This window comes from Lissotriton helveticus, chromosome 7, assembly GCF_964261635.1.
Source record: "Lissotriton helveticus chromosome 7, aLisHel1.1, whole genome shotgun sequence".
Classification (NCBI taxonomy): domain Eukaryota; kingdom Metazoa; phylum Chordata; class Amphibia; order Caudata; family Salamandridae; genus Lissotriton; species Lissotriton helveticus.
This window is the reverse complement of record NC_136068.1, coordinates 486,297,166-486,311,222: the sequence shown is the minus strand read 5'-3', so window position 1 is coordinate 486,311,222 and position 14,057 is coordinate 486,297,166. Positions and strand designations below refer to the sequence as shown.

At 51.2% G+C, this 14,057-nt stretch overlaps 1 protein-coding gene across 2 annotated transcripts in view; it reads right to left on the bottom strand.

Moving 5' to 3' along the window:
* The window catches only part of SETD1A (SET domain containing 1A, histone lysine methyltransferase), a 1,239,111-nt gene that overhangs the window by 161,216 nt on the left and 1,063,838 nt on the right, over window positions 1-14,057 (bottom strand). For both annotated transcript variants that reach the window (XM_078652474.1, XM_078652473.1), the window contains exons 17-18: window positions 3,879-3,989; window positions 3,175-3,294 (exon numbers count right to left, since the gene is read on the bottom strand). In XM_078652474.1, the coding sequence (XP_078508600.1) occupies window positions 3,175-3,294; window positions 3,879-3,989 (231 nt within the window). The remainder of the gene's footprint in view (window positions 1-3,174; window positions 3,295-3,878; window positions 3,990-14,057) is intronic.

The following is a 14,057-nucleotide window of genomic DNA, read 5'->3' as shown; positions in this document are numbered from 1 at the left end:
ACACAGCTTTCCAAACTTTTCATGTTGGCGACACCCTTTTTGGAGATGCATCATTTTGTGACACAGTAAGGCAGTGTAGTGAGCGATCATAGCGAGTGAGCGCGAACCACCTATGGTGGTTCGGGGGGGTTCTCACTCACTCTGTCTCCCTTTCTCTCTGTCTCCCTCCCTCTCTCTCCCTCTGTCTGTCTCGCTCCCTGTCGCCCTCCTCCCTCTGTCTGTCTGCCTCTGTTTCCGTCCCTGTCTCCCTCCCTCTGTTTCCGTCCCTGTCTCCCTCCCTCTGTCTCCCTCCCTGTCGCCATTCCTCTGTCTCTGTCGCCATTCCTCTGTCTCTGTCGCCATTCCTCTGTCTCTGTCGCCATTCCTCTGTCTCTGTCGCCATTCCTCTGTCTCTGTCGCCATTCCTCTGTCTCTGTCGCCATTCCTCTGTCTCTGTCGCCATTCCTCTGTCTCTGTCTCCATTCCTCTGTCTCTGTCTCCATTCCTCTGTCTCTGTCTCCATTCCTCTGTCTCTGTCTCCATTCCTCTGTCTCCCTCGCTCTCTCCCTCCCTCTCTGTCTCTCTCTCCCCCTCCCTCTGTCTCTCTCTGTCTCCCCCCGTCACCCTCCCTCTCCTTCCCTCTGTCTCCCTCTGACTGTCTCCCACTCCCTCTGTCTCCCACTCCCTCTGTCTCCCACTCCCTCGGTCTCCCTTTGTCTCCTTCTGTCTACCTCCCTCTGTCTCTCTTTGTCTGTCTCCCTCCCTCTGTTGCCCTCCTACCTCTGTCTGTCGCCCTCTGTCTCCCGCTCTCTATCTCCCTGTCTCCGTTCCTCTGTCTCCCTCCCTCTCCCTGTCTCCCTCTGTCTCTCTTCCTCCGTCTGTCTCCCTCAGTCTGTCTACCTCCCTCTTTCTCGCTGTCTGTCTCCCTCCCTCTGTCGCCCTCCTCCCTCTGTCTCCCTCCCTCTGTAACCCTCTATCTTCCGCTTTCTGTCTCCCTGTTTCCGTCCCTCTGTCTCCGTTCCTCTGTCTCCGTTCCTCTGTCTCCGTTCCTCTGTCTCCGTTCCTCTGTCTCCGTTCCTCTGTCTCCCTCCCTCTCCCTGTCTCCCTCTCTCTCTGTCTCTCTTCCTCCGTCGGCTTCCCTCTATCTACCTCCCTCTTTCTCTCTGTCTCCCTCCCTCTGTCTGTCTGTCTCCCTCTGTCGCCCTCCTCCCTCTGTCTCCCTCCCTCTGTCTGTCTCTCCTTCCCCCTGTCTCCCTCTGTCTGTCTCCCTTTCTCTCTGTCTCCCTCTGTCTCCCTCCCTCAGTCACCCTCTGTCTCCCTCTCTCTCTCCCTCCCTCTGTCTCCCTCTCTGTCTCAGTCTGTCCCTATCTCTGCCTCTATCTGTCTGTTACTGTCTCTGTCCCTTCCTCTCTCTCTCTCCCTCTCTCTCTGTCTCCCTCTCTCTTGTCTGTCTCCTCTCCCTCTTGTCTGTCTCCATCTGTCTCCCTCTTGTCTGTCTGTCTCCCTCTTGTCTGTCTGTCTCCGTCTGTCTCCCTCTCGTCTGTCTGTCTCCGTCTGTCTCCCTCTCGTCTGTCTGTCTCCGTCTGTCTCCCTCTCGTCTGTCTGTCTCCGTCTGTCATCCTCTCGTCTGTCTGTCTCCGTCTGTCTCCCTCTGTCTCAGTCTGTCTGTCTGTCTCCCTCTGTCTGACTGTCTCCCACTCCCTCTGTCTCCCACTCCCTCTGTCTCCCTTTGTCTCCTTCTGTCTACCTCCCTCGGTCTCTCTTTGTCTGTCTCCCTCCCTCTGTTGCCCTCCTACCTCTGTCTGTCGCCCTCTGTCTCCCGCTCTCTATCTCCCTGTTTCCGTTCCTCTGTCTCCGTTCCTGTCTCCCTCCCTCTCCCTGTCTCTCTTCCTCCGTCTGTCTCCCTCAGTCTGTCTGCCTCCCTCTTTCTCTCTGTCTGTCTCCCTCCCTCTGTCGCCCTCCTCCCTCTGTCTCCCTCCCTCTGTCGCCCTCCTCCCTCTGTCTCCCTCCCTCTGTCACCCTCTATCTTCCGCTTTCTGTCTCCCTCTGTTTCCGTCCCTCTGTCTCCGTTCCTCTGTCTCCGTTCCTCTGTCTCCCTCCCTCTCCCTGTCTCCCTCTGTCTCTCTTCCTCCGTCGGCTTCCCTCTGTCTGTCTACCTCCCTCTTTCTCTCTGTCTCCCTCCCTCTGTCGCCCTCCTCCCTCTCTCTGTCTCAGTCTGTCCCTATCTCTGCCTCTATCTGTCTGTTCCTGTCTCTTTCTGTCTCTTTCTGTCCCTTCCTCTCTCTCTCTCCCTCTCTCTTGTCTGTCTCCCCTCCCTCTTGTCTGTCTCCATCTGTCTCCCTCTCGTCTGTCTGTCTCCGTCTGTCTCCCTCTCGTCTGTCTGTCTGTCTGTCTGTCTCCGTTTGTCATCCTCTCGTCTGTCTGTCTCCGTCTGTCTCCCTCTGTCTCAGTCTGTCTGTCTCCCTCTGTCTGTCTCCCTCTGTCTGTCTGTCTCCCTCTGTCTGTCTCCCTCTGTCTGTCTGTCTCCATCCCTGTCTGTCTGTCTCCATCCCTGTCTCCCTGTCTCCATCCCTCTGTCTCCCTCTCTTTCTCGCTCCCTCGCTCTCTCTTTCTCTCTCCCTCTGTCGGTCTCCTGCTCCCTCTCCCTCTGTCTGCCTCTTTCTCTGTCTGTCGCCCTCTGTCTCTCTCTGTCTCCGTCCCTCTGTCTCCCTCCCTCTTGCTCTCCCCTCTCTCTGTCTCCCTCCCTCTGTCTTCCTCCTTTGTCACCCTCTGTCTGTCACCATCTGTCCACTCACCCCACGTGTGTTTCAGTCTGGGCAGAGACAGCTTCCTGGATACACACACAGCCACACTTCAGTACTTCGCAGGTTCCATTTACTGCTTTGCTGTGAATCTCCCGACCCCCATAGAGCAGAGTGTGGGGGAGTCCGCGCTACTGCAGGGCTGTGTTTGCTGACACTCTTTCAAAGGAATGCCTCTTAATTAGCAGCAGTTATGTGCTAAGTGCCCAATAATACTGGTGTCATCCCGCGACACACCCACCCTTTGCAGGTGACACACTACTGTGTCGGGACACAGTTTGGAAAGCTCTGCCTTAGGATATGCTGTTTGGGAGAGAGTTAAGTTTTCTGAGGTGACTGCAGGTCTGATAAGCTATGCTTACTCTATGATTCTTTAGGGTGGAATGAGTCATACCTGTCGGATATTTTGCCCCACATACTCGATCACCATCTCATCAGCTGCAATGGGCTCCATGGCAAAGAGACCCCACTCATGGATCCGACTCCGTCCAAATCGCAACTTCTTCTTACGGAACTGGAGAGAAATCACATTTAAAAGCATTAACTGGTAGAAGGTGAATGTGGTAAAGAACAACCGTTCAATGGTCATTTGTAGTCTTCAAATGTGAATCTCTGTGAGGTAGCACTAAGACCTCAAATGGAGCTTTTTAGGTAAGTGTAAGAAACAATACAAAAGCTGTACTCAATAGTAAGAGAAAAGCAAATGAAGATCTCCTTCATAAAGAGAATAGGTACAGGACAGCCATGGCCATGCAAGTCCCTCCCCAAATATACACAACGTGCACTTGGTATAGACACAATACAAGCTTCCAACAGCCAGCCGGAGCAGTGCAGGTTTGTCTCAAAATACACACATGAACACCAAAGCCAGTGTCTTTGCAAACCACACATGACATGTACAAAGGATTTACAAGAATCATACACACTCACTTGGCAGGCCAACTTTCTCCCACACGAGTAAATGAAAGGTGCATAGTACACTGCAATATTTATAGCATGCCAAATCATTTTTCTAGGTCTGGGGAACAATTCTCTTAATCAGCTCCAATAATTCCTAGAGTGCTGGCATCTTGAAAATGAGACTATAGCAGGCCCTACCTTCAGCTGATTCAGTTTCAAGAGGTCGCTGTCCAGTAAGGCTGATGACCCAATGGCACTTAACAACCTGCGCTGCTCTGACCGGCGCTCCGATAACACACGGTTAGGACCCTGGGGCACAGAAAATAAAAATGTGTGCATTACAGGACAGAAACAGAGCATTATTATCATACACAACTAAAACAAAACAGTGAAAATACTTTAAATGAATTAAAGGAGTAACCAGAATGTAAACGTGCTGCTAAAAGGTGCACACTGACTTTCAGTCATGCAAATTATAAAAATTAGGCTACTGTATTCCCTTGCATTGCAATACGCTGTTAAAAAGCCTCCTTTACCCCTTCCATGCGTTCGTCGGCCAATGGCTGTCGCGAGCACTACCTCCGTAGTGCTGCGACGTCTGTTGGCCGCCGTGTCCCCGCCCACCACTGCAGAATTGCCGCCGTGGATAACCTCATCGATGCTCATCACGGCGCTCCAGTGCTGAGCTGTGGAACGCTCACACGTGGGGATAATTCCCCTGCTGTGCTGAGCGTTCCACGGGAACGGGGGTGGTCATGACGAGCTCAGCTCGTCAAGAGCACACGAGCGCCGTGCCTCATGACAAGCTGAGCTTGTCATGAGCATGGGGGCGCTGTGCACCCCCAGCACAGCGGGGGAATTACCCCCGCACGGAAGGGGTTAAGGGGTTAAAACACTTATTACACTAACTCCAAATGCATGCTCCAACTACACCACAGTTCTTAGTTTTATTTTTTATTTTTTGTAAAATTTTTATTTTGATTTACAGAAGAGAACAAACATAGGGCTGCGGAGGAACCGCACAGTACTCAAGAGCAGGGTAAAATCATTGTTCACACAGCAGCAGCGTTCCAAACCACAGTACAAGCATATCTAGGCCAGAAGCGAGACAGCATAGCAAGTAGGACCACAGTACAGAGCGTACTACAAGCTTGTCAGTAGGTCAAGCCAACCAGGACAACCTGTGCTGCGATATGCTAGACCCCAATCCCCCACATTCCACACAAGCGGTGCAGACACTCAGTTCGTGGAACCTCCACAGCCCAAAAATCCAAAACAACCAACTGTCCCATCCCACCCCTTCCCTCCCCCCTGGTGGTGACGCCATCCACTCAACACTCAGTCCACATCCATATTACACTTGAAAGAGGTGCATCGATCTCAATGAAGCCGGACATACCGCCGAGGGCAACCCCTTAGAAAGAAAGTTAACCAGGGGACCCCACTGAAATCGGAAATTCTTATACTGGCCAAGGAAGATGTCCGCCACTCTTTCCAAACTGAGCAACCTCCAAAGTCGCGCATGCCACAGTGAGATCGCCGGGGCATCCCTTTTCTTCCAGGCCGCAGCCAGCGTGAGCTTCGCAGCGCCGAGGCATAGCCACAAAATCTTTTTGTCTGCCCTGGTCTGATAAACAAGGCCAGGGTCACGCAGCCCTAGCAGGACACAAGCCATAGAAGCATCAACGGGATAAGACAATATGTCCTTTATATGGGAGAGGATTTCCTCCCAGTACGGACGGATCACCGGGCAGTCCCACCAGATGTGGCGGAAGTCCCCCAGAAGTCCGCATCCCCTCCAGCACTTATCCGAGGTCGCCGGGAAGATGCGGTGAAGCCTAGTCGGGCACATATACCATTGCATGACCGTCTTGAGATGGGCTTCCCTCAGGTGCAAAGAGTGGTTAAAGGTCGTCAGGTCACGCCATAGCGCCGACCATTCCACATCTGAGACATCTCGCCCCAACATTTCTTCCCATTGCCCCATATAACGGGGTCGGGGAGCTATCGTCGATTGAAGCAACAACTGGTAAATGAAGGAAATGGCCCCCTTCATGGCGGATGTCCGCAATATAAAGGCTTCAAACGATGTTGGCGGTCTCGTAGCCGCCTCCAGCACTCCAGGTGACGTAGCCCAGTGAAGCAGCTGAACATGCCGGAATCGTTCAGTCTGGGGGACCCCATAATCTCTCATACAGTTAGCAAAAGTGAGGGTGTCTAGGCCGTGGAACAAATGGGTCAACGCCCGACACCCCCCTCTCTCCACACCTCAAACGGCCCTTCACGGAGCGCCGGTGGAAAGGCCGGGTTGTAATGCAAGGGCGTAAATGGCGAAGGGAACGTGGTCCAACGGTCGTCCGCCGCCAGTGAGTCCCATACCTTCAACACCGTGCTCGTAGGAGTGCTTATATAGGCGTTGAGAGGGCGGTCCTTCTTCGGTTTCCAGGCTAAGTCCCAGATCGACCTGCCGGCAACGCAGCGGTCCATGTGGAGCCAGTGTTTCTCGGAGGTTTGTTGCGACCACTCTACCAACACTCTCAGTTGCGCCGCTTTGTAATATAACTGCAGGTCAGGGAGCCCCACTCCACCCTCCGACCTCGGTCGACGAAGAACCGCATATGAGACCCGCGCCTGACCCCCTTGCCACACGAAACGCAATAAATGAGTCTTGAGCCGCCGAAAGAAATCGCTATCTATGGGGATAGGCAATGCCTGGAACAAATATAAGAATTTAGGGAGGAGAACCATCTTCACGGCATGGATTCTACCCAACCATGACAGAAATTTCGGTTTCCATCTGTCCAATTCCGCCCGGGATTTCGCCAACAAAGATGGGAAATTGGCCTGGAACAATCCGCTCACCGTCGGAGTCAGATGGACCCCCAGGTAGACAATCGAACCTGCGGCCCAAGCCAACGGAGTCAGCGGCCGCACCCGATCACTCTCGGCCTGCGAAAGGGTAAGATTCAAGATGTACGACTTGCTATAGTTGACCTTAAAGCCTGCCACGTCCTCAAATTCCAATAAGACCTCCCTAATGCACTGCAGCGAGCTGTCCGGATCAGTCACGGAGAACAAGACGTCGTCCGCGAAGAGCGTGATCTTATGCTGTTCCCCCGCGAATGGCAGACCTCGGATCCCGTCATGCTCCCTCACCGCCACCGCCAGCGGCTCGATGCTCAGCGCGAACAGCAGGGGGGACAGAGGACAACCCTGTCTAGTGCCTCGAGTGTGAGTAAAGAACGCTGATACATGACCATTCACCGTAACCCGGGACCGGGGGCAGCAGAAATTAGCATTCACCATAGTGAGGAAAGTCTCTGAAAAACCAGAGGCAGTCATGGTGTTGAACAGGAAACCCCAATCCACCCTGTCGAAGGCCTTCTCGGCGTCCAGGCCCACAAGGACCGCCGGTATACGAAATCTTTCCGCCTTTTCTATAAGATGCACCACCCGACGTGTGTTATCATGCGTCTGGCGCCCCTTGATGAAGCCAGACTGGTCCGGATGGATCAGCGCCGGCATAAGGTCTCGTAGCCTACACGCCAGGATCGCCGAGTATAGTTTGGCGTCCAAATTAAGAAGCGCTATCGGGCGAAAGGAGGCGCAGTGCGCTGGGTCCTTCCCCGGCTTCGGCAAGACCGTAATCATCGCCTCCGCCAGGGAGCCAGTAGAGGAACCGGAGATGGCCATGTCATTAAAGAGGGTGACCAAGAAATCGCAGATCTCGGAAGCGTAAGATTTATAGAACACAGCGGTGTAACCGTCCGGGCCAGGCGCCTTGTGAAGCTTCAAGTTCGTGATAGCATCTAGCACCTCCTCCCTGGTAATCGGGGCCCCCAAGAGCTCGTTCCATTCCTTGGACACCTGCGGGAGTGGCAAACGCCCAAGGTACTCCCTCTGGGCCGCTGTTTCAAGCCGTTCCCCCTTATATAGATCCGAGTAAAAGCGTCCGAAGATGGCCGCCTTTGTTTTGTCCCGATGCTGCAGCAGTCCCCCAGAGTCGCGGATCCCCCCAATGTACTCACGTTCCCGCCTGTCACGAAGCTGTCGGGCCAAGTGCCTCCCCACCTTGTTACCACAAGAATAGGACTGTCGGCCCAACCTCAGTAGGGTGAACTCCGCCCTGTTATTGTAAAGCGCCCTCAATTTCCCTCGCACCGCCGTGAGAGGCCGGAGGGTCACCCTCGAGGGGTTGAGTTTATGCGCCTGCTCGAGAGGAGCCAGTTCAGCCTCCAGGGCCTCCCTTTCCTTGCGTCGCAACCTATTGAGTTGTGCATTAAGGCCTAAGCAAGTGCCCCTGATGGACGCCTTGAATGCATCCCACGTGTTGGATACTGAGGTATCGGACGTCGGATTGAGGGCAAAGAACTCCCTAATGGCCACCCGCAGCGCCTTGTTAGAAGCCTCGTCCCGAAGCACCGAAGCTGGGAAATACCACTTCCGATGCCCGGTGTCTGCCGACGACCAGCGCAGAATAAGCACCAGCATGCTGTGGTCCGAGACCGAGATGGGCAGTATGGTAGAGTCAAGGACATCTCCTCTAAGAGCCTGGCTAAGGAATATATGGTCCAATCGTGAATATGAGTGGTGTACATGAGAAAAAAACGTGTAATCCCTGGACGTTGGATGCAAAAACCGCCACCCATCCACCAACCCCATTTCCGCAACCTTCTGCCGTGAGATCTCAGAGAACACCCCAGTATCCGCCCTGCGCGCACCAGAGCAGTCCAGCGCTCCGTCCCACACCAAATTACAGTCCCCCATGAGGAACAAATGCCCTTCAACAAAATCACCCACTTTATGCAGCAAGCCTTGCAAGAACTTATTCTGGCCAGTATTAGGAACATACATCACAACAAAAGAACAAAGCCTCCCCTGGACCAGCCCCTTCACCATTAACCAGCGGCCCTCCCTGTCCGTGCGGATCGCCACAGGCTGAAAATGCAGTGAGGCATGGAAGAGGAGGGCCACCCCCTTATGTTTTGTGGATGCAGAGGATCTGTATATCAGGGGATATGCCTTATGCTTAAGACGCATCTCGTCTTTGCGTGCAAGGTGAGTCTCCTGAAGTCCCACTACATCCAATTGGTGGTCAGTTATATACTTCCACACCTTTTGCCTTTTCTGCGGAGAGTTCAGTCCCTTGACGTTCCATGTCCCTAAGCTAACAGGCATCGTGGGACAAAAAACAAGAACCCTCTATGACTCTGGGACATGCCCTCCTCCCCCGCCAGAAGGTACCCTGGTCACAACACGTAGTAAAAGCATGCTCCCGCCAACCCTCCTCCCCGCAATCCCAACCTTGAGCCCCATGCCAAATCGCCCCGCATCTCTCATACCAACAGCACCTCCCAACTTCCCGCTCACCACCACATGACACATCCCACAACACCTCCGCGTCACCACCAATGCCCCCCCTCACCCCCAACCCCAACACCCCAAACAGCCCCCCCAAGACCCACCCCCCCCCCCGAAAACCCCCAAACAAACCATCAGAAGTCCAAAAAGGTCCTCCAAAGTCCAGCGAGGAGACATCAGCCGATGCCCCCTATAGGCCTCGTACCTGGGTGTCTTCTCATAAAGTACATACGAACCCACGGTACCTGCAGTGGTGCGTCCCTCCAACGCCAGTCCAAACCTTCTTCAGAAATCACGCCGCCCCGGAGCCCAGCTGAGAGGCAGAGAGCGTGGCGTTGGCAACCGAAGCCACCGCGTTGACCCGTTCTTGCATGCTGGCCGTCCTATCAGGCAACCCCCTCCCGCCCTCCCCACCCACCCTGTGCCAGGAGGGGGACCGTCGTCGGCCCCTCGCGGGAGGACTCCCATCGCCTGGTGAAGTTTCCGGCTCTTCGATTCCCAGGAGATCCCGAGCCACTTGAAGGGACCTGATCTGTTCGAGCCTATTATTCCACCGGAAAATGATGCGGAACGGGTGGCCCCAAGAATAAGCAATGTTGCGCTCCCTCAAAAAGGCAGTCACAGGCCGGAATGCTTAGTTTTATTTTTTATACAATATAAATGAACAAGTTACTTACATTCAGTAACACTCTTTCTGGTGGATACTCTAATCATGGATTCCGCTTCTTAGAATACTCCTCATGTGCCACACTAGAGCCAGAAAACCTTTCAACTGTAACAGTATTGCATGCCACTCAGTTCAGTGTTGACTCCGTACCCCCCGAAAGTGACAGAGCTGAGCAGCATTTAAGAGGGTCCCTGCATGCTGATGTTAGTTTCTTGCTTGTCTCTTTCTGCGCCCCCATGACCTGGAAAGTAAATGGTAGTACACAAATACTTAACTTGGGACCTGTTTAGTTGTTTTAAAGATGCCACTCTATGAACTGGGAGGTAAGAGGCCAATGAGGAATCTGCTGTAAACTTCATTATCTACGGAAATTAGTGTTACCAATATTAAGTGACTTGGTCTTCAGATGGATAACTAACCGCAGAATCTTCACATTAACATAGATATCAAAGCAGTACCTCCCAAGGAAGAGGGTCTGTGCAGTGGACTCGGACCCATAAGTCAAGTAGGAACCAGCGGGCTTAAAGTCCTTCCAGCTGGTCCTGGCGATCAAGGCAGTAGTGCTTCACGAACATATGCACTGACGCCCATATCTCTGACTAACAGATGCCAAGGACAGGCACTCCGATTGGCAATGCAGTGGTAGCAGCAGCCTTAGCGCTGGTGGAATGCGCTCTCAAACCTTCAATGGGCTGCTTGTTGGCCAGTCAATAGCAGATTTTAATAGAGAGGATTAGCCACCTCAACAGGCTCCTCCTCTGCACAACCTTCACTTTTATCGCATCAGAGAACCCCACCAAAAGCTAATCTGTCAGATGGTGTTCGTAGGTACGATCAATATAAAAGCTTAAAGCCCTTACGGGATCCAGCCAATGAAGCCTCTTTCAAGGGGTGAGGAGGGGCAAAGAACGTACGCAGGGTGATAGCGCACCATGGAGAAGAAGTTACAACTATAGGAAATAAGGTTGCCAGAGTTCTTAACACCAGTTTGTCTAGAAGAAAGGTGATTGAGGGCAGATGCAACTGAAGTGAACGATGCTCACTTGTGATGAGCTGCAGTAATCATATTGAGGAAGATTATCTTCAAAGTCAACAGATGCAGCTAGCCGCTATGCTTTGGCTCGAAGGGCATGCACATGGGAAACGTAGGTCCCACTGTAGCATCACAAACGGTCCAGGAGGAAAAGTGTGTCAATCCTTTTATAAACCTCATCACCACAGGTGACTTAAAGATGGACTGTTGATCCGGTAAATGTAAAAAGGCTGAAAGGGCCAGCAAATTACATTTAACAGTGCCCCGGTAAGGCCTTTTTGGGCTTAAGACAAAATAAGCTAAATAACATCCGAAAGCTTGAACTGCAAAGGGTCACTCATGTGGTTAAAAAGCTCCTAAACTTGTCAGACTGCCCGGCATACATTGACTTTAGGAAATGGTGTTTGCCAGCAAGGAGGGCACCCACCACTTCAGAGTGAAGCCTCTGATGGCACGTCCTCCCTAGTAAAGGCACTGGATAAGAGTCAGGCCATATGGTGACCAGTTGCACTTTAGGAATTTTGCAGCGCATCATCAGTCACAATGGGGCTGAAGTCGTTTTGGTATCAGACAGTGGAATAAGCACCAGAACTGTTTCCACCACCAGTAGCGTTGGTACCAATGTTGAAGAGGGAGGGACAGGCGTAGATGGTGGAGCCCGAGTGGAAGTCTTTACCAGAGTCGGTATGGATCCATAACTGCTACAAGTGGGTCAAACTGTGTCTTCTTTTTGGATTCAAAGTAGAAGGATGGAGTGGAGTCCAGCATCACTTTTTTGTGCTTTGTGTTTGTACTTCCATTTTGATTTACTCAAGTATATTTAAGTTGAACTCTCATGGGAGTGTTCTCTGGATTAAGTACATTCCCTCAGCTGGGAGCAGGACCCACAAAAGAACTTTTCCTTGTGTTCGGCAGTGTCCAACTTGACTTCTTTGTCCCGAATTACCGTTGTGTGCTTAAGGGCACACTTGTCACACAAAATTGAGTCTTGTCCCGAGCCCAAGCACCAGACACACCTTGTGAAGGTCAGTGACCAACTTCTGTTTCCTACATTCGCAGTATAGAATAAAACATGAAAATTATGATGGGACATTGTTCAGACAAGATTCGTGTCATTAGGTGCAAAAAGAAAGGAACTGATATCAGTTTATATGCGGCTCCGCTCCATCACTGTATGGAGTCAACATGGAGCTTCATGGTGTGAATATCTGTGTATGGGAGCTTTGCTAGAGGGTTTGCTAGAAGGCTTTGTTCTGGAACCGGGTTGGTGTCTAGGGAGTATTCTAAGGTGAGAAGTCGAAGGTTAGACGCAATATTCACTCTAATCTTGTTCCTCTGTGAGCACCAAAGAAGGGCCACTGTGCACTACAGCCAAAGCAATTTAGCTAAAGTAATGCCAGTGAATCTTCTAAGACAACTCCTATTAGGTCAAGATTTGTATGTTAGGGTGGAATCATAGGTGATATTAGTCTTCATTTAAACTCTGCGGGGAAATTAATTGTGTCACAGGGCGCATGCTGATGGTAAGATGCACGTGCAGGCATGCGCACAGCCTACAAGGGACAAAGATTAGAAGTATCACTCAGCAAATAACTTTCTAAATATCAGAAAATTAAGGAAGGGGCTTAAAAAGATAAGGCGACCATCTGTGGGAGCCCTCACAAGATCTCTATGTCCTATGTGTTAGTCCTGCCTTTTTTCTAATAGGCAACTGTTGGTACGGGAAAGTCCCACATGGTTTTGCAAGGGTACACTCCAGCTCAGAGGTTTCCTAATCGCAAATCCGTATCGTATGTTGACATTGGCAATGGTGGTGGGGAGGAGAGGAAACTTAGGCCAAACATTTCAGAAAAATCACCACAATGACTGTTGCTCAGGTAAACACAAGGAGGCTGAAATGGATGACAATAAGCCGTTCAATGTGCCCATTGCTAGGCATTGGTGGGCTAGTAAAATAATAAAAAGGACATTAGAAAGCTTAGTTTGGGAGGAGTCTTTGTTTTAGTCATCACTCTAAGTGACAAACTTGTCCAGGACCCAACAAAGATAGGCTTCATAGAAGGTCATCTGGCTTGATAGGCACATCTAATTCATATACCTACCGCTGCTCAATTCCAACATGCAGAGGTATAAGTTGTGGAGACTTGGGAAGCTTGATCGGAGGACAAATGTTACAGTGCACAAGCATTTGGTATCCCACTCTCTTGGCTCAGTATGGGATGATCAGCATAATTTACACCTACTTTCTCTGAAACCAAAAGAGAGAGAACAGAGGAAAGGAGTGCAGCAGCCCGTCCTTCAATTCTCACCTGAATGAGTCACCTATTGAGCACCTTGGAAGAAAAGCCAATGCACAGAATTGTTGACACTCCGTATTCTCGACAGTGACAAGCAAATCTAGCTAAAGCAGCAGGGCGGGAGTGATATTGGGTAATGAAACATAGTGCAGCAGCATAAAAAGTGGAATCTTATTAGAGGCCCATAATCATCCAGCAGAAGACAGGGAAGTGATTCGTGAGGAATCTGCAGGTAGATAAAGAGTATCCACCAGAAATGTTGATACTAAAGTTAAGAAACTTTCTTCTGAGGGATAAGTATACCTTCAGATTCCTCAACTGCTGAACAGAATCCTGAACAAAACCAACCAGGACAGGGGTGCCAGATGTGTGGTTGTACAATTTTTTTTCCTGTACCACGGATCGGGGAAATGGCCATCCTTCCTCACTTCCAAATCCAGGCAATAGCCCTTAGTGAAGGTGGGAAGGGATGTCCAAGTGGTCGCTCTGCAGATGTCACCTACAGGGAGATATTGAAGAATTGGTCTTGTGGAGTGACCCTAATGAGGTGTGCTCCTCCTGGGCCATTGCACAGAAAATCAAAAATATAAAGGATAATCCATCTGTATAAGATCATTTCTGCAGCACTTTCCCCTTTTTGATGCAAACATGCCCAAAAAAAGAGTTGTCATCCACCCAGAATTCCTTTGTGCAGTCAATATAAAACGGACCACCCTCTTCAGATCCAGCCTCTACAGCCCCTCCTCCTTTGTAGGGTTGGACTGGGGAAAAAGGAAGGGAGTGTGACTGACCATTCAGAAAGGGGGGGATCACCAGTTTAGAAAAGAAAGCCATGGTTCTGAGCAACAAGCTTTTCATAGAAGGAAGTAAAAGTGGGTCTGATGCTCAGTGCTTGCAACTCACTGACCCAACTGGCAGACGTAATGGCAACTTTAAGAGTGAAGAGATGCAAGGAACATCTATGTAAGTGCTAAAACGACGATCCCATACAAAAGTTTAACATCAAATTTGAGGTCCCA